Source organism: Geotrypetes seraphini, chromosome 6 (assembly GCF_902459505.1).
Source record: "Geotrypetes seraphini chromosome 6, aGeoSer1.1, whole genome shotgun sequence".
Classification (NCBI taxonomy): Eukaryota; Metazoa; Chordata; class Amphibia; order Gymnophiona; family Dermophiidae; genus Geotrypetes; species Geotrypetes seraphini.
Window position 1 is genome coordinate 156,958,199 of NC_047089.1, and position 21,264 is coordinate 156,979,462.

A 21,264-nucleotide genomic window follows, 5' to 3' on the forward strand; every position below is an offset into this window, starting at 1 on the left:
AAAATACTTTCATTCACCACTATAAAGTATCTTTATTTGAATCCATTTACAGTGTTATTGCTATAATTAAATACCCGTGCAACGCCGGGGCATCAGCTAGTTCTCTATAAAATGGAATTCCCCAAAAAGAACTACTTCGTCTGCAGCTCATCCAAAATTCGGCAATTAAACTTATTCATAAGGTAAGGAAATATGATCATGTTACTCCTCTTCTGAAAGAAGCCCACTGGCTACCCATTACACACTGTATCACTTATAAAACTTTAATGCTGGTCTTTAAAATCAAACTCTTGCGTCTTCCACCTTTTCTTGATAAACTCATCATACCTCTCTGCCCTTCTCGGACCCTTAGATCAGCAGATCAGAACTTATTGACCGTCCCTTCCATCAAAGAATTCTACTACACTAGGAAAACTAACTTCTCTGTAGTAGCTCCAACTTTATGGAATGCCATGCCACCTCAACTCTGCCACAAAAATATTCTCGACAAATTCAAGACTAAACTAGAAACATTCTTATTTCAAGAAGCATACCACAGCCTTTAAATACTTCCTCTCCAACAGCTAGCAAAATTTATCTCAGCCGCTTTTAAGAAGCGATCCTCGTTCCTGATGTTATACCCCCTGCCTTTTCTTTTAATTTTGTTTTTAATGATGTAATTATCGACCCCCCCTTCCCCTTTCTACCCTGAAGCTCGTTTGTATTTGTAAATTGTCTTTTAATGTTCACTCTTCCCCCACCTATAATTATTATTTTAACCTTTTATTTTTAGCATTGTAAACCGGCTAAATACTTGTCGATGGTCGGTATATTAAAAATAATAAAACTTGAATCCTGGAGAAGGACCGAGATTGTCTGGCAAAGTTACACAAGAAAATGGAGTAGATTCTGCGCCGTTCACAGAGGAGGGTGTTTATGAGCAACTTGAAAAACTGAAGGTGGACAAAGCGATGTGACCAGACGGGATCCATCCCAGGATACTAAGGGAGCTCATAGAGGTTCTGGCGAGTCCTATTAAAGACTTGTTCAACAAATCTCTGGAGACGGGAGTGATTCCTGGGGATTGGAGGAGAGCGGATGTGGTCCCTATTCATAAAAGTGGTCACAGGGATGAAGCAGGAAACTACAGGCCGGTGAGCCTCACTTCAGTTGTTGGAAAAATAATGGAAGTGTTGCTGAAAGAAAGGATAGTGTACTTCCTTGAATCTAATGGGTTACAGGATCTGAGGCAACATGGCTTTACAAAAGGTAAATCGTGCCAAACGAACCTGATTGAATTTTTTGATTGGGTGACCAGAGAGCTGGATCGAGGACATATGCTAGATGTAATTTACTTGGATTTCAGCAAAGCCTTTGATACAGTTCCTCATAGGAGGCTGTTGAACAAACTTGAAGGGCTGAAGTTAAGACCCAAAGTGGTGAACTGGGTCAGAAACTGGCTGTCGGACAGATGCCAGAGGGTGGTGGTTAATGGAAGTCGCTCGAAGGAAGGAAAGGTGACTAGTGGAGTCCCTCAGGGTTCGGTGCTGGGGCCAATCCTGTTCAATATGTATGTGTTATGCCCATGACTAGGGGGTAATTGAAACTACGTAATATGTCTCCTCAAGTCTGCTTATCTGACCTGAATGTTGTCCAAACAACATCAAAAGGAAAATCAGATGGGAAGCTGATTTCTTCAACACCTCTCTGCTTATCTGACATCCTGACTTCCTTTTGCCTGCGTGTCTCTCAAATAACATCAGTAAAGCCAGATGGGAAACCGGGCTCTGTAACACCTCCTTGATAACATCAAAGTCTGCTTTTCTGACATCCTGACTTCCTTTTGCCTGCGTGTCTCTCAAATAACATCAGTAAAGCCAGATGGGAAACCGGGCTCTGTAACACCTCCTTGACCTGGGTGTTGTCAAAACAAAGAACAAAAGAACAGGACCAGCTGTTTTACTAATCGTAATAGCAGGACCAGCTGTTTATGCTTTTGAACTCAACAACGTTCACCCTTTATAGGGACGGGATTCTGCTCCTAACATTAGAATCCAAGACGTCTCCAGGAACAGAATTAAAAGATGTCTAAAGGGGCAGTCTCCCGTGTCTACTCGCCTATCAATTGAGGGATTCCCAATTGTGAAGGAAGAGTGTTTGCCTGAGATACGGTGATGCTATTTTATTCTTATATTCATCTATATATATAAGTATAATAAAGTGTTATTGTTTATGCTTTATATTGTCTGTGTGCTTTTCTGAGTGTCACTGATCATCCCATTTGACAGAAATAAGTGGCGGAACATATTGGTACCAGAAGTAGGGTGATCAATGTGATCAGAAAAGCTACCTAGAAAACAAGGGGTTGAGGAGCAGGCTCCCAATCCCTCCATTCCGAATGGGAATGACAGTATAGGTAAATTAATGGCCACTGAGTGGTCTGTAGAAGCAGGATTAAGTGAATCCTGTACTTTTGGAAGTGGGGATCCACATGAATTATGTGCCTCCTTAAAAAAGGTGAAAATCTCAAAAGGAGAAGAGCAAGAAGGAATTTCTAGACAAGGAAGGATGATTTTGTCAGACTGGAGGAATTTGCATGAAGCTAAACAGGAATTACAATTGAAATTAGGAGAGCTGGGAAAGAAAAGGTGTAATCAACAGCATGCCATTAAAATGCTACAATGTAATGTAATGTAATGTAATTTATTTCTTATATACCGCTACATCCGTTAGGTTCTAAGCGGTTTACAGAAAATATACATTAAGATTAGAAATGTCAGAATAAGTTGTTAATGGATAAGGTAGACACCTATCAAAATGTAACAGAAAAGGCAGCGGTGCAATGTGCACAATATAAATATAAGAAACGGAGGCGGAAAGTGAGTTACAGAAAAGTTAAAATCTTAATTTATTATCTGCTGGATGATTGGAATCCAAACAAACGGGATGGGGATATTTGGGATTCAAATTCTAATAACAGTGAGGAGGATATATGTGTTGAAGGAGAACAGGCAGAAAGTTTAGAAGCAGAGCCTGTGAGGAGACAAAGATTACAGGGAAATCTGCGAACAGGAGAAAATCTAACTAGAAATAATGTTATGGAGGATGTTACTCCACATGAAATCATGGATACGATGGCACGCTTTACACAGCAGCCTGGGGAACCACTAATACAATGGGTAATTCGGGTGCAGGAGCTGGGCGCAGCAGGGATTATGTTGGATGCCACAGATGCCCCTAAATTTGTTCAAATTAGTCAAGAAGTAGCAGTGCAAAATGTGTTGCGGGAGGATCCTTATCCTGCAAAATATGCCCAATGGTCTTTATTAGAGATAATTAGTAGGGGTGTCACGAGGCGATATCCACTTGAATCTGATTGGCCCTCAAATGATAAAATTTGGTATACATTAAAAGATGCTCAAATGAGAATTAAGGAGGAGGCTATGAAGGCAGCCTTAGTAATAGGTCACGTTGACACATATATGTCATTACCTTTTACTGTGTCCATGAGAAATAAAATTATTAAGTATGCTGCACCAGCATACAAACAGGTAATGATAACTTTGTTGATCAATCAAATAGACAGGACTATTTTGGAAGCCTTAGAAGCGGTCCGACAGTTAGGAGATCAGGGGGACTGGGGACCTCAAAATACTTTTGATAAAAAGAGAAAAGGACAATCCAATTCAAACAGGGCTAATCGGGTGTCTCGGAGGGATATGTTTTTGAAATTAATAAAAGATGGTGTAAAGGGGGAAGAAATAGATGGGAAAAATACAAGGACATTATGGGAAATGTACAAAAGTAGAGGACTGGGAAAGAAATCTATGTCTCAAGCACAAATGAACAAAGGAGAGAGGGAGGATATTTTGGTGTCAACGGTTCCCCCTGAGGAAACTGCTTCCATTCTTTATCCTGATTTAAAAGGGTGGAAGTGTTGGGAGGATCAATAATGTGAATGCCGAGCCTCAGTGTTTGCCTGGACCAAATTAGAACAGCGTCTGCAGGTAGAGATAAATATTTAGTAGAAATCTGGGGAGCAAAAGGTACAAGCTGTAGTGGACACTGGGGTGGAGGAATATAAATATCAGGATTGGGGGGAAAATTATACAAGCAGGAAGAAAAAAAAAATTTACAAATTTTAAAATTGGACAATTACCAATTTGGGAATATACTGTATTAATCTATGGGATTCCTTAAAATATAATAGGGCTAGATATCCTAAAAGGGTTAACATTACAGCTTTCCGATGGAATCTATAGTTTTGGTAAATTGCCAGATATTCCTATGAGATCAGTAGTGGTGGGGAAATTATCCAAACCAATAGTAGTACCGATCTCCACTAAAATTGTAAACATGAACCAATGCATTTTTTACTATTCCTATAGTGGAGCTATGTCCAGAACAATTTGCATTCACTTGGCAAGAGAAGCAATATACATCTACCAGACTACCACAAAAATACTTACATAGTCCCACTTTCTATCACAAGATTATAGTAGAAAGTGGGCAAAAGGATGCTGAGAGGTGATAGAGAAAGTTAAACAGAAAATTGTAAACTTCCCTTCTCCCCAAAGTAAAAAACAGACTTGGGCCTTTTTGGATTCTGGAGGCAACATATTTCACATCTGGGGTAACATATGGGGTAGGTTGGACAATAAAAAAGTAGAAATATTGCTAAGTGACCTTTATAATGTATAAAGTTTCGTTAGATAGTATAAGGAAGTTGCACTCCAAGTGATTTTGCAAATGTGTCTTTTACCTCAAACACTAACATTGTGAACCACTGTACCTGCACGTAAACCTCTCTTGTATGTTTTATAGATGAAAACGTCCCTGCTTGCATTCTCTTATGATTGTGTGACAGAGCTTTGAAATAAAAGAAGAAAGAAAGGAGACCAGCAAGAACTTAAGTTTCTATCTCTCTTTTTTTTAGAAGCTTAGTATCCAGACATGGTCAGGAGAACCAATTTCACTGTGCCATATTTAAAATACTTCCAGCACTGTGACCTGATAGTGGGAATCCAATGGATACCAAATTTGTTTATGACTCTTTTGATTAATAGTGTGCTTATTTACAGATTAAATTCAACCCTGAATCATTACCGATGGAAGAAAGCATGCCGGAGCTCTGTGTTTGTCTGTTTCTGTTATGTGTTGTCTGTTTTAGCTTATGGGGTACACCAATAAACATCGCACATTGGCCATTTCCAGAGATTATTCCACCCCTTCTATTAGTCCAAATGGTACCATATCCCTTTCCAAAAAAAGATTCCCCCACATACAAGAAAGTATCTTATGAAAACCATGCTCACAATGATTTTATGCTATGGCTCATACAGCCCAATTATATTTTAGTTAGGGGTTATATTATAAGAGGATATCTGAAGAGAAAAAATTAGAAAGCTTTATACCTGGTAAAATGGTGCTCATTGGTATTTGATATTTGCTAAATAAAATAAAAAATGGTCTCTCTTTATTTAACTTACCAGGTATAAACAGTGCAGTGCACATCTCTGACATAAGTTATTTTGGTATTACCATCAGTACGTGTTTATGGTCTCTTTTAAGTGACATAATAATTATGTCCAGAACATAAAAAGGTGTATTTTCTGAATGTCCTACAGAATACCTTTAAGTGCATTAGTATTGTTTCTTTTATCTCAAACAAATACTACCTGTCTTGAAGCAAACCATATCCAACTGGATGGCTGCTTGCATCTCTTTCTGCTATGCTCAGGCTGGTCTCCCTCTGCAGGGTCGAGTCACGGGTCACAGAGTTAGAGCAATGGCGGCGTCTGTAGCTTTCCTCAGATCAACTCCTATTGAGGAAATCTGCAATGCTGCCACTTGGTCCTCGGTTCATACTTTCACCTTTCATTATTGTCTGGATACTTTCTCCAGAAGGGATGGCCATTTTGGCCTGTCCCTTTTACAAAATTTGTTTTCTTAAATTGCTCTCCCTCCATCCCATTATGCTTAGCTTGGAGATCACCCACTGTGCGGCCTGGTGTCCCAAGAAGTCCACCTGAAAGCATAAAAAGTCTAAACTATATTGCGTATTAAGATTTTTCCATTCAGGAAACCTTGCCTGAATGGCCTGCTTCAGTTACAACCATCTAAAGCTTTGTGATTTATTAAGACTATATTTATGTTGCAACTGTGAAAAGTCAATACAGTTTACCATTTGAAATAACATCACCTAAAATCCGTATACCTACTTTCATCCAATGCTTCCAGATGACCTTAAATCTGCCAATTTGAATCTTGGAGTTTAACCATATAGTTTGATTTGTCGATTTATAGATTGGAATAGATGTTAAATTACCTACATATCGCAGAGTTTTCCATGTATCCATTAATATTCTGTTTTCTTTATACTAATAAAACTCTTTATTGTTTATTAATCTTTCCTTTTGGCTAAGTCTTAATAATAATATTGTAATTTATAGCTAAAGCGACATATGATCAAGACAGTGTTTTATTTTACTTTTGTGATTAGGATAAACATACCAAGAGCCTCAAAATAGTACCTGGCGGGCCGCGGCCGCGAGTTTGAGACCAGTGTTTTAGGCGCACCATATTTATGCCAGTGTTTCTTGGCCTAAATGGCTGCGCCTATATTAGGCGCACAACAACACTTAAGTTAAAAACAGGTACCTGTCTCAAAACATGCCCACAATCCATCCCTAGGCATGCTCACTTTTAACTAGGCTTTTTAGACTAGGCACCTACTTTTTATAGAATCACACTTTGTGAGTTAGATGTCTAACTTTCAACTAAGTCCAATTAAGCCAATGTAGGTGCCTAATTTTAAGGGGACTTTATAGAATTGGGGGGATAGTGCAAAGTGAATGCAGCACATTCAGTACCAAATACTTTCCATGTTCATTTGGCAACAAGAGGAAAATCCACCCTGAAGTTTTTATTTCGTGGATTGATTTATACAGGCATTTGTTTGTTACCTACCTTTTTTTGCAGTTTGTTTCATACCTTATTTACCATGGACCCCTGAGGAAGGCGTGTTATCTGAAACACGGATGGTGTCGGGTCCCTTGGTTGGTAATAAGGTTGTATATTTACTGCATTGGTACAATAAACATTGCCTGCATCCTGTACATAGCCTGCAGTTTTTGTTTGGTTTTTCCATGTTCATTCATCATTCCCTGCCCAGTTCTACTCCATTTCAAATAATGGCTTAAACATGCTATTTACCACACACTAATTGTACATACACCATGTTGGCTGTTAACACCTTTCTGTGTTAGCTGTTAAAGTGCATCAAAATGAATGTTAACAGCCTTATGCACTTTAGTAAAAGGGCACCCAAAGTTTCTGAATGACGGTTAAATATAAAGAGGCTACCTTCTTCAATGCTCCCTGCTTTTGCATCTTTTTTCTTCAGTTTTTTTTTTGAAAACTTTTGGAATGGGGCAAATTCTACAACAGCTGGATACTCTTGACCTGTAGAAAGATGAAGCAACAAATGCTTTAATATTTTACATTCGTAAATGTTTAATATTTTTTTAGTATAATATTAATTTGAATAAATACATGTTACTTATTGAATTTTATGTTATGAAATCAATATTATAAACACACAAATATAGACCCCCCTTTTTAACTAAGGTGCGCTAGTCGATTTAGCATGTGCTAAATGCTAATGCGTCCATAGAATATAATGGGCGCGTTAGCATTTCGCACGCGCTAAATTGGCTAGCACGCCTTAATAAAAGGACCCCAGAATTTATAAACGCACAAATATAGAATTTCTTTTTTTAAATAAACTCTTAATTCATTTTCAAACTTACAATAAGTGCATCAACAGGTACAATCAATTGGACTTAAATAAAACACGTGGAGGGGCATAATCAAAAAAAACATCTAAGTCCCCTTTTGGCCTAAGGCCTTAAACATTGAAAGTAGAAGCAGGGAAACTGTCAATTATCAAAAAACGTCCAAAAGGAGGTAGTCATCCTGTTATTGTCACAAAAAGTTATGTTATTTCCAGACCATTGTTGCTCTGCTTTTATACCAATACCATAAAGCACAGTTACTTACCATAACAGTTGTTATCCAGGAACAGCAGGCAGATATTATCAACATGTGGGTGACGTCATCCACGGAGCCCTGTAGCAGACAGCCTAGCAAGCAGACTTGCTTGTAGAACTTCAAACAGTTCATGAATACTGCACCGTGCATGCGCGAGTGCCTTCCCGCCAAACTAGGTCGTGCGTCTCCTCTGGGTACCTCAGTTTAGATAGCTAGCTAAGAAGCCAATCAGGGGAGGTGGGTGGGTTGTGAGAATATCTGCCTGCTGTCCCTGGATAACAACTGTTACGGTAAGTAACTGCTTTATCCCAGGACAAGCAGGCAGTATATTCTCAACATGTGGGTGACCTCCAAGCTAACCAGAATGGGATGGTGGGAGAGTTGGCAATTTAGGAGAATAAATGCTGTAAAACTGCCTGGCCAAAATGGCCATCCTGTCTGGAGAAAGTATCCAGACAATAGTGAGAGGTGAATGTATGCAGATTTCCTCAATAGGAGTTGATCTGAGGAAAGCTACAGACGCCGCCATCGTTCTAACTTTATGGCCCGAAACTCGACCCTGCAGAGGGAGACCAGCCTGAGCATAGCATAAAGAGATGCATGCAGCCATCCAGTTGGAGATGGTTCGCTTGGAAACAGGATGCCCTAACTTATTTGGATCAAAGGAGATGAAAAGTTGAGGAGCAGTTCTTTTTTTTTTTTTTTTTAGAATTCTTTATTTATTTTTGTATATAACAACAAGTGTATCAGATAAAAACATATGAACTTATAAATACACACTTGATTATCTTTCATGTAATACATCAAATACAACATTCCAAACCATACTTATGTTCCACAATATCTTAATTATTATGTAATACACCTAATATCTAAACAATTATTTGGAAAACAATTATTATTAGAATAAAAACCCCTCCCATCCCCTCCCCTCCCCTCCCGTTACAGAAAATACCATCCCAAAATAGTAAAAATAGTGATATATTCATTTACCATATAAGATTAATAATACCTACCACAGGTAAATAGCAGTTCTGTGAGGTTGAGTGTGTTGCAAGTAGAAAGCTAAAGCACGTTTACAGTCCAGAGTATGAAGCGCTATTTCTCCAGGATGAGAACGAGGCTTTGGAAAAAACACTGGAAGAACAATGGATTGATTGAGATTAAATTCTGAAACCACTTTAGGTAAGAATTTTGGATGAGTATGGAGGACCACCTTGTCATGATGGAATACTGTAAAAAGTGGATCTGCCACTAAAGCTTGTAGCTCACTGACATGTCTAGCAGAGGTGATAAACCACTTTCCAAGTGAGATATTTCAAATGAGCCTAATCTATTGGTTTGAATGGAGGCTTCATCAATTGAGTAAGTACAAAATTGAGATCCCAAACCACTGGAGGCGGCTTGAGCGGCGATTAGATATTGAAAAGTCCTTTCATAAATCTGGAAACCACAGGATGAGTAGAGAGGGGTTTCCCTTCAATAGGCTGATGAAAAGCAGCAATGACACTTAGGTGGACTCTAATAGATGTGGATTTGAGGCCAGAGTGAGATAAGTGCAACAGGTAATTCAAAACTGAAGACAAGGAGGTAGATTGTGGCTCCTTGTGATGAGTAGTACACCAAGTAGAAAATCTAGTCCATTTCTGGGTGTAACACTGCCTAGTGGACGGCTTCCTGGAAGCCTCTAGAATGTCCTGTACATAAGAACATAAGCAGTGCCTCCGCCGGGTCAGACCATAGGTCCATCCTGCCCAGCAGTCCGCTCCCGCGGCGGCCCAAACAGGTCACGACCTGTCTGAATCACCAGAAGGGGCCCCCTTGCCACCTTGGTTTCTCATTGAAGTCCTATCTTCCCATCAAAGTCCTAACCCTCCGGTCTTGCACATGCACGGACCTGGTTGGGTTTCTATACTTATTACCTGGTTAGCTTTCTATACTTGTGTTACATCCCAGCACCTCTCTCAGTATCCCACGATCCCTTTATCCCTCAGGAATCCGTCCAATCCCTGTTTGAATCCCTGTACTGTACTCTGCCTGATCACTTCCTCCGGTAGCGCATTCCAAGTGTCCACGACCCTTTGGGTGAAAAAAAATTTCCTTGAATTTGTTTTGAACCTATCTCCCTTCAGTTTCTCCAAATGCCCCCTCGTACCTGTTGTCCCCTTCAGTCTGAAGAATCTGTCCCTATCCACCCTCTCTATGCCCCTCATGATCTTGAAGGTCTCTATCATATCTCCCCTGAGCCTCCTTTTTTCCAGAGAGAAGAGCCCCAGCCTATCCAACCTCTCGGCGTATGGGCAGTGTTCCAGCCCTCTTACCAGTTTCGTTGCTCTCCTTTGGACTCTCTCAAGTACCGCCATGTACTGAACGCAGTATTCCAGATGTGGACGCACCATCACTCGATACAATGGCATGATGACTTCCCGCGTCCTGGTTGTTATGCCCCTCTTTATGATGCCCAGCATCCTGTTGGCTTTTTTCGAGGCTGCTGCGCACTGTGCAGATGGCTTCAGTGATGCATCCACCAGCACACCCAAGTCTCTCTCAAGTCTGCTGTCTCCCAACAATGCCCCCCCCCAATTTGTAGTTGAACAACGGGTTCTTTTTCCCTATATGCATGACCTTGCATTTTTCCACATTAAAGCGCATTTGCCATTTGTTTGCCCAGTCTTACAGCTTGTCCAGGTCCCTTTGCAGGTCCTCACACTCCTCCCTGGACCTAACTCTGCCGCACAGTTTGGTATCGTCTGCAAATTTTATAACCTCGCACTTTGCCTCCTTTTCCAGGTCATTGATAAATATGTTGAAGAGTAACGGCCCCAGCACCGATCCCTGTGGCACACCGCTCGTGACTCCCCGCCAGTCAGAATATTGGCCCTTTACTCCGACCCTCTGCAGTCTACCCGACAACCAGTGCTTGATCCATCTGTGCACATCCCTTCCCACCCCGTGGTTCCACAGCTTCCTAAGCAGCCTTTCATGTGGAACCTTGTCGAAAGCCTTTTGAAAACGAGTTAAATGATGTCTATGGGTTCCCCATTGTCCACCCGACTGCTTATTCCCTCAAAGAAGTACAGAAGGTTCGTTAGGCACGACCTTCCCTTACAGAATCCGTGCTGGCTTGTTCTCAGTAGGCCATTCCTCTCGATGTGCTCGCAAATGCCGTCCTTAATCATAGCTTCCACCATCTTCCCTATAATTGAAGTCAGGCTCACCGGCCTGTAGTTCCCGGGGTCACCCCTCGATCCCTTCTTGAAGATAGGTGTGACATTCGCCAATTTCCAGTCCTCTGGTACCTCTCCAGTTTTCAAGGATAGGTTGCAAACATGCTGGATTGTGCCCGCTATTTCTTGTCTTAGTTCCTTCAGAACCCTTGGGTGGATCCCGTCCGGGCCCAGTGATTTGCCGCATTTTAACCTGTCTATCTGTTTGGGGACATCCTCCTTATTTACCTCTATGTGCTCCAATTTTTCGGCCTGTTCCCCACTCATGAGCTCCTCTGAGTCCGGTATATTAGATGTGTCTTCGCTCGTGAAAACCGACGAGAAGAACGTGTTCAACCTCTCAGCTACCTCTTTATCCTCCTTAATCACTCCCTTCCTATCCCCATCATCCAACGGCCCCAACTCCTCTCTCGCTGGTCGCTTCCCCTTTACGTAACTGAAGAATGCCTTGAAGTTTTTCGCCTCCCTGGCCAGTCCCTCTTCGTATTCCCCTTTTGCTTTTCTAACCTCTCGGTGGCATTCCTTTTGGCATTTCCTGTGCACCTGGTGATTTTCCTCCGTTGGGTCCTTTTTCCATCTCCGGAAGGATACTTTTTTGTCATTTATTGCCCTCTTTACTTCAGTTGACATCCAAACTGGGTCCTTTGACCGCTTGTTCTTGCAGCCTTTCCTGAAACTGGGGACGTACATTCTTTGTGCTTCCTGCAGGGTGTCCCTGAATAGGGTCCAGGCGCTTCCTACAGTCTCCATCCTAAAGATGTTTCTGAGCTTCCTCCCCACCATTTCCCTCATAGCAACATAGTTCCCTTTCCTGAAGTTGAGCGCAGTTGTTGCGGTCCTCCTTACTATGGGTGTCCCCCTTTCTAATGTGAATCTGATCGCGTTGTGATCACTGTTGCCTAGTGGTCCTCTCACTTCTACCCCTCTTGCAGGCCCCCATAATCCGTTTAGGATGAGGTCAAGAGTAGCACCCCCTTGCGTCGGTTCCCTGACTAGTTGCTCCATGAAGTAGTCCCTCACAGCTTCTACAAATCCTGTTTCCCTAGTGCAGTTGGAGTGACCCGTACTCCAGTCTATCCCCGGGTAGTTGAAGTCCCCCATCACTGTTACACTTCCAGTCCTGCATTCCTGTCTCAGTTCAGCTTCCAAGTAGTGTCCGACTCCTTCTGGCGTACCAGGTGGGCGATAGTACAGCCCCAGTTTTATGCCTGCACCCTTGTTTCCCGGCAATTTGATCCATAGCGATTTCAGCCCCTCTGCCTTCGTTGCCATATCCATCCCGACCGAGTAGATAGAGTCCTTTATATATAGTGCTATGCCTCCCCCCTTCTTGTGGGTCCTGTCCCTCCTGTAGAGCTTGTACCCCGGCAGCGCCACATCCCATTGATTCTCCTCTGTCCACCAGGTTTCTGTAATTCCAATTATATCCAGGTCCTCCCCCTTGGCCACGACTTCTAGTTCACCCATCTTGGCCATGAGGCTTCTTGCATTTGCGTATAAGCACCGCAGGTCCCGTCGTTTTTCCTCCACCTCTGCATTTACCTGGGCCGCCTCCCCTTGAATTTCGGGCATTTCTCCCGTTCCCTGTGCTTCTGCTTTGCCCTCAGCCTTTACCCTCGTAGCTTTCAGCTTCCCCACATTCCCGCCACCCCACTTCCCCGCTTTTCCTCTGGGTTTTCTAGCCCTACCGGCCCCCTCCTGGGCTATCATCCCTTGAGCCTCTGTTTGATCCCCCTCGCCTTGTGGCACCTCTATATTACCCTCAGCTTTCGCCCTCGTGCCACCCAGTCCCCCTGTGTCTCCATGCCCCTTAGTCTCCTCCCAGCAAGCTCCCTTTACCTGATGTTTCCCTCGCTTTCTGATCATAAGATCCACCCGTCCCTCTACTTCCTCCCTGCAGTCAGCCCGTTCAGCATCTGTTCTGGATACTGTTGTCCGAAGCGTCAACATCAGATCAGCTGTCGGCTTTCCCCCTCTCCTCAGTTTAAAGCCCTCTCGATCTCCTTCCTCACATTGGCTGCCAGTAATCTAGTTCCCGCTGTGCTCAGGTGCAGGCCGTCCCGTCGGTAGAGCTTGCTCTTTCCCCAGAAGGACGTCCAGTTCCTCACAAAGTGGAAGCCCTCCTCCTGGAACCATCTCCTCAACAATGCATTCACAGCCTGGAGGTCTGCCTGCCTCTTTGCATCTGCTCTCAGTACAGGCAGGATCTCTGAGAATGCTATCCTTCGTGTACTCCGCTTCAGCTTTCGTCCCAGGACCCTGAACTGGTCAGTCAGTGTGGCCATGCTGAAGTTCCTCCGGCTCACATCATTCGTTCCGACGTGGATTATCACCGCAGTCTCCTCTGTCTCTGCTCCGTCCAGGATCCTCTCGATCCTATCAGTGATGTCTCGTGTCTTGGCCCCTGGGAGACAAGTCACTAGCCGGTCCTCCCTTCCTCCAGCTACGTGACTATCTACCTCTCTCAGGATCGAGTCTCCAACCACAATAGCAGACTTCCCTTTCCTCAGCAACCTCCTCTGTCTCAGGTCCGTGTCCTTGGTGTAGTGCGGTGTCTCTCCCTCGGGGTCCCGGTGAGTCACAGTCTCCTCCTCTTGCGTGGTTCCTCCGCTAGGTCCTTCCCCGGTGTCGCCTTGTGGATCCTGGGTCTCGTCTGCCGACATCCGTCTGTGCAGCTGCTGGTCCTGTTCCTCCACCTTCCTATAGGCCTCCTCGATGAATCTCTCGAGGTCCCTCACCTGGTCCACAATGGGGCCTGCTCCGTCTGTGTCCTTGGTTGACCAGCTCATCTCCTCTGTGGTGCGCAGTCCCTCCAGTTCCTGGACCCTGACCCTCAATCTGCCGACCTCCATCCTCAGGCTTTCCAGTTCCTGACACCGACTGCATATGTACTCCCGCCTTCTCAAGGGGAGGTAGTCGTACATATTGCACTCTGTGCAGTATACTGGAAAGTACCTCTGGGATCCTGGGTCCTCCATCGCTCTCGTAAAGTGCTGGTGTGCTCCTGCTGTGGGTAAGAGAGAGAGAAAAGAGAAAAGAAAGTGATTACTTGGCGTTTCTGGCTCCCTCACAAGGCTCCTTCGTAAAGGCGCTCTCGCTAAGGCGAGCGCCTTTGCCGCTCGCTTTCGCCGCGCGCCAAACGGCTGATGCTGCCTCTGATGCGGTGGGGTGGGCGGAGCTTACTCTCGCCGCTACCCCCGCTGGATCGCCTGCCTGCCTGGCCTCTGCCCGACTTTGCCTGGCCTCTCCGCTGTTCCTCAGAACTCCCTGCTGCTTTCCTGCTTCCCTCAGTCAGAGAAGCAGTCGCGCTCGGCTCGACCCTTTTAAGGGGGAGCCCGGGCGCTGACGCTGCCTCTGATGCGGTGGGGTGGGCGAAGCTTACTCTCGCCGCTACCCCCGCTGGATCGCCTGCCTGCCCGCCTCCGCCCGACTCTGCCTGGCCTCTGCCCGACTTCGCCTGGCCTCTCCGCTGCTACTCAGAACTCCCTGCTGCTTTCCTGCTTCCCTCAGTCAGATTGAGAGAACTGTAGAGTGGCAGTTAGGTTGAGAGGTACCAAGCTGTTAAGTGTAGAGACTGTAGACCCTTCACTCTGTGTAAGCAGAGAGGGAAATACTGGTAGAAGTAGAGGCTCCCTAGTGCTGAGTTGAAGTAGAAGGGAGTACCATAGTTGTCTGGGCCACTGAGGAGCTATCGGAATCATGGTTGCATGCTCCTTCTTGAGTTTGACAAGTCTTGAAAATCAGAGGGAATGGAGGGAACGCATAGAGAAACTGATTCGCCCATTTCAGATGGAAAGCATCTGCCTTGAGGCGGTGAGGAGAGTATATCCTAGAGAAGAACTGAGGCAGCTTTTTGTTGTGGGGAGACGCAAAGAGGTCTATCTGAGGAGTTCCCCACTGAGCAAAAATGTGATGTAGAGGTGAGTAATTGAGTGTCCATTCGTGAGGTTGTAGAAGACGACTCAATTTGTCCACCAGACAGTTTTGCTGCCCTTGAATGTAGACAGCTCTGAGGAAGATGTTATGAAGGTTTGCCCAATTCCAAAGCTTCAGAGCTTCTTAACAAAGAGGGAGAAATCCCGTTCCTCCCTGCTTGTTGACATAATACATGGCGACTTGGTTGTCTGTGCGAAAGAGGACTACCTGGTCATGAAGAAGATGCTGAAAAGCTTTGAGAGCATTGAAGATTGCTCTGAGTTCCAGTGGCATACCAAGGAGGGGGATGAAAGGGTGCTCCCGGCTTTGAAGCCGTTGGCGTCCGGTTCCCCCCTTCCCCCGCACCATTTGCGGTGGAGAAGCAGTCTGCAGCGGGATCGCGATGCCAGTAATCCCTGCGCTGCTTTGGCGCTGCTTCCTCCACCGCAGTCCCGCCCCTCCTCTGATGGTGGTGCGGGAAGGCCAGGGGGATGAGCGGTCCTTCAGGGTTGGGGGGCGAGCGGTCCTTCGGGGTGGGGCAGGGCATCAGGCCTTCAGGATGGGGTGGGCAGGCAGGCCTTCAAGGGGGAGATAGGCCTTCAAGGGGGGGACAGGCAGGCAGGCCTTCAAGGGGGGTCAGGCAAGCAGACCTTCAAGGGGGGGATAAGCCTTCAAGGGGGGGACTGGCAGGCAGGCCTTCAAGGGGGACTGGCAGGCAGGCCTTCAAGGGGGGGTTAGGCCTTCAACGGGGGGGGGATAGGCAGGCAGGCCTTCAAGAGGGACAGGCAGGCAGGCCTTCAAGGGGGGGGATAAGCCTTCAAGGGGGGGGACAGGCAAGCAGACCTTCAAGGGGGGGAATAGACTTCAAGGGGGGAAAGGCAGGCAGGACTTCAAGGGGGACATGCAGGCAGGCAGGCCTTCAAGGGAGGGACAGGCAAGCAGGCCTTCAAGGGGGGCACAGGTAGGCAGGCCTTCAAGGGGGACAGGCAGGCAGGCCTTCAAGGGGGGGAAAGGCCTTTGGGGGGGTGCAGGCCTTCAAGGGGGGGGACAGGCCTTCAGGGGTGGGATGCAGACCTTTAAGGGGGGGGCAGGCCTTCAGAGTGGGAAGAAATAATTGGTCTGAAAATAGAGGAGAGGGAGAGATGATGGACCATGGTTTTTAGGGAGGGAAGGAACAGAAAGGGAGAGAAGTTGGACACAAGGGATGGTGTGGAGGGGAGATAGAGATACTGGATAGGAGGGGAGTTGGGAAAAGAAAGGGCGAGATGGTGGACCATGAGGTGGTAGGGAAGGAGGGAGAGATGCTGGATGAAAGGTTAGTTAAGAAAAGATGGATCTGTGGAGGGAGATGAAAAAAGAAAAGATGCCAGACCTCCTGGGTAGAGAAGGGAAACGGGGAGGACAGAGATGGCAGATGTATGGTTAGCATGCAGCAAGAAAGAAGAAGGAGACCCTGGCAAGCAAGTTATCAGAAGACAACCAGAGCCTTGGACCAACAAGATTTGAAAAATAACCAGACAACAAAGGTAGAAAAACTAATTTTATTTTCTGTTTTGTGATTACAATATGTCAGATTTGAAATGTGTATCCTGCCAGAGCTGGTGTTAGACCGCAAACGTGAGCTAGGATTTAACAGAGAGAGGAAAAGTCCTTTTTGTTTCTTTATTTTATTTACACCTCAGCGCCAGTGTGGTTAGGAGAAGCCAAAGGGGGGTGAAAAAGCTATAAAATAAACCCACCAGGATGTTTGAAAAAAACACCCAATTGGGCAGGAAAATCGAATCAAAAAACCAATTCAATAGGCTGAATTGAATCAAAATTTTTTTTCCTGAATCGGGCAACACTAGTTTGCGCTACTGTCTTAGACTTTAGGACCTGGGATTGGGGAGAGATGGTATCCTCAGTACTTTATAATGCAAATGAAATGAGGATTGGTCAGACTTTTGAAGGGTCTGCAGAAGAAAAATATTGTATAGGCCGGGGACATGAGACAGCAGGAAACGAAAACTTTTCTTCCTTCTATTTTTGTGAATGGCAAGGCTGAGGATGTCAGAGAGTTCAGTTAAAATATGTGCTTTATAAGAAAATATAATAATGTGTTTTAGAAAGTTTATAAGCATTGCTGGCCTACCCGGTGAGGTGTTCCTAATGGTGGTGGTGGTGACAGCGTGTCAATGTGTTGAGAGGAAGAGGTGGTCTGGGAAATTCTGCTGAGCAAACTCTGGGCCCATTTCCACCCCCCAGTTAGTCCACTCCACTCAACTGGTTCACACACTGAGTGGGTCTTTGGGTGTTGTGCCTGGGTAGTTGTTTTGGGATCTCTTCCAGTGGTAAGGAGGCCGGGACATAGAAGAAAAAATACAGCTGCAGCTGAACAAGGGCCGGAGGCAGGGCTTAAGCCCAAGACCTGCCGGTCAAAAACCGACGGAGAAAAAATAAAGTTGTTGGTTTGTTTGTTTTTTTAAAGAGACGCGCTGCATAGCGACTTGTTATAAGAAAGAAATAAAAGAAAAAGAAAGCCACGGTGCGAGAAGGCGAACTTGAAAATGGCAGAGCTGAAAAACAGGGCTTCTTGGTTCCGCAGAAAACTAAGAACTGAGGTACCTCAGGGGAGACGCACGATCTAGTTCGGCGAGAAGGCACTCGCGCATGCGCAGTGCGGCACTCGCAAACTGTTTGAAGTTCTACAAGCAAGTCTGTTTGCGAAGCTGTCCGCTATGGGGCTCTATGGATAACGTCACCCACATGTCAAGAATATGCTGCCTGCTTGTCCTACTGTTATTTGAGGTTGCTTTTGATAAATTTTGAAAGATGTGATTTTTTACCGTTGATGTGTATATGAAATTTTATAAATCATTCATAGCCTTTGGGAAAGGTAAAATTTAAAATTTAAATTAAAGGGCTCTTTCTCTAAACTGTGTTAAGTGCTAACACATGCTTAATGTGGGGGAAAAAAGGCACAAATGCGTTACATCATTTTGTAGTAATTTGCCCATCAACACATGGTAAATGCACTTTTTTTTTGTAATTTTTTCATGAAGGGGCATGTCATAGGCCAGGAATAGGTATGGAAGCATCATCCAGCTTGTGCATTCACATCAGATTACACTAACTGGACAATGCAGGTTTAATGCAGGAACACGTAGCCAGTGGCGTACCTAGCATATGAGACACCTGGGGCCCATCATTTTTGACACCCCCCCCCCATCTATATGAAAAATATGATTTTTAGTAACAATCTACATATCGCACAACAAGAGTGTACCTAGGAAAAGGCAGCATCTTAAACACTGAAGTAAGCACTAGAACACCAACACATACATTGTAAAACTAAACAAACCAGATCCTGCACAGTCAATTGATCCAGTACAGTCGATGCTATCAGAAAGCCATGTCCCTTTCATACACACAGACAGATACACCTTTGCCCAATATGGAATAATCACAAACTAAAAATATGTAGACAAAAGTTAAACTGAACTGCCAAGAAACCAGACTCTGCATACAATGCAACACCACAACACCACAAAAACAGTAATACATCCTCCAATACTATGCAAAATATAAAGACAGTAGATGTAAATTTGAAAAACTGATACATAACAATCACCACTTTACAAATTAACAAATAAAAATAAAACAAATAATGAGAAATATGAAAATACCATTTCATTGGACTAATCCCCGTAAGCTTGGTCCTCATCCCCACAAACCACCTGATTCCATCCACACAAGCCTTGAATTGTTTTATATTGAACTTATTATATTAAAGTATAAAAAGAAACAATATTCTGTACAATTGTCAATTTATAAATCAGCGTCTTCTCCCCACTCTCTCTTCCCCATTTCCCTTCAGCGTCCTCAGCCCACTCTCTCTCCATTTTCCTTCAGCGCAAGCACATAAAAACAAGCAAGTAATTTTATATCATTTTCATTCTATTCATTCATAGAAATTAAAGTCTAAATAATGCCAGTCACATAACAAAATATGATTTTACAAAAATAATTCCCTGCAATCAAGCCTGCAAGGATTACTAGATGTCTTTCAGCAGCTCCCCTCCCTCCCTCCCCCATTACCTTCGTGGCCAAGTCAAAATGATCTACCAACAATACAATTTTTTTTTTTTTAAATTCTTTATTCATTTTTGCATGTTACAACAAGTGTAGCAGTTAAACTCATATGAACTTAAAGATACACACTTGATTAACTCTCATATATGCTTTAAGTATAACATTTCATAACAAATTAATATTCTGTAATATTTTAAAAATTATGTAAGAAATCTAATATTTAAATTATTCTTATTGAATAGAATAACCTCCCCCTCCCCTCCCTCCCTACTCAATAATAAATAAAAGTATCATTACTGTAAAACTATTCAAATAGTCCTGTATTATGAAATAACAACAAGTAAAGCCCACCCATTTCCCCCTTAATCAAATATCTTATCATGGGAAAAGTTAATCATTCATTACAAAAATCAGTTAATGGTCCCCAGATTTTCTGAAATTTATTAAAATAACCTTTTTGCGACGCTATAGTGAGTTCCATTTTGTATATGACATACAGAATTCCACCAGAAATTGTAATTTAACCTGTCATACTTTTTCCAATTGTATGTTATTTGCTGTATTGCTACTCCAGTCAAAATAAATAAAAGTTTGTTGTTATTTGATGAGATTTGACTCCTTGCTCTCATAGTTGTTCCAAATAAAATAGTATCATATGTCAAGGCTACCGGATTTTCTAACATCCTATTAATTTGAGGTCAAATTGATTTCCAAAATGATAAAATATATGGACAACAGAATAAAAGATGATCTAATGTCCCAACTTCAAGATGACAATGCCAACATCTATTAGACTTAGAGCTATCTATTTTTTGCAAACGAACAGGGGTCCAAAAAGCTCTATGCAAAAGAAAAAACCAAGTTTGTCTCATAGATGCTGACACCGTACATCTTAACCTCCAAGACCAAAGTCGTGGCCATTGAGATGCATTAATTTGATGCTTAATCTCAATGCTCCAAATGTCTCTAAGCCCATTTTTTGGCTTTTTATTTACTAATCCAGATATTGATTTATACCACTGTGCGGCTCTATGATCCATAGAATCCATCTGAAAGCATAAGAATTCCAGACTATGATAATTAATACGATTTTTCCATTCAGGGAACCCTACCTGAATGGCCTACTTCAATTGCAACCATCTAAAATATTGCGACTTATTAAGACTAAATTTATGTTGCAAATGTGAAAACTCCAGCAGCTTACCATTATTTATTACATCCTCCAAAGTACAGATTCCTGCCAACATCCAATGCTTCCAGATGATTTTAAAACCGCCAATTTTGATCTTGGGATTTAACCAAATCATTTGAGTTGTTGATTTATTTATTGGAATAGGAGTTAGATTACTTATATACCTTAAAGTTTTCCAGGTATCCACAAATATTTTATGCTCTTTATATAACCTTGTACCAACAATAAAATTTTAAAAACACAAAGCAGAGGGGCGTGGCTTGGGAGTGCACGAGTATGGACGGGTAAGGCAGAGGCTCCGTATAAACAGACATTCATGACTTAAACTACTAAATCAAAAATTTCAATTTGAACTCAAAACGAAGAAAATTGACAACGTTATGGCTTCAGGAAAGCAAAATAAATCGGATATGGTGGTTTCTAATACCGGCAGTGTTAAAAGATCTAAGCCGGAGCCGGCAACACCATCGAAATGCCCGTTGTCAAGGGAGAAGAGCGACATCGACTTTTGGAAGGAAATCCAAGAAATAAAGGAAATTCTTTTAAAAAATGCCAAAAAACTGGATGAAATACAAGAAGAAGTAACAACTTTAAATAAACGAACCGAAGTGTTAGAGATCAAAACAACTAAATTGGAAATGCGAATGGACAGCTTTGAAAATGAAAAAAGTCAATATAAGCTGGACAGAGATAAAATATTTGCACTCACCAGGGAAATGGAGGATTGCCAGAATCGCATGAGGCGGAGTAACCTGAGACTTTTGGGCGTACCGGAAGGGGTGGAGAAAAGCAATCCGGTCTCATTGTTGAAAACTTTTTGATGAAAGT

The 21,264-nt window shown here is 43.4% G+C and overlaps 1 protein-coding gene across 2 annotated transcripts in view; it reads right to left on the reverse strand.

Moving 5' to 3' along the window:
• UPF3A (UPF3A regulator of nonsense mediated mRNA decay) overlaps positions 1 to 21,264 on the reverse strand; it is a 105,241-nt gene that overhangs the window by 62,437 nt on the left and 21,540 nt on the right. For both annotated transcript variants that reach the window (XM_033949559.1, XM_033949558.1), the window contains exon 4: positions 7,345 to 7,443. In XM_033949559.1, coding sequence (XP_033805450.1) covers positions 7,345 to 7,443 — 99 coding nt within the window. The remainder of the gene's footprint in view (positions 1 to 7,344; positions 7,444 to 21,264) is intronic.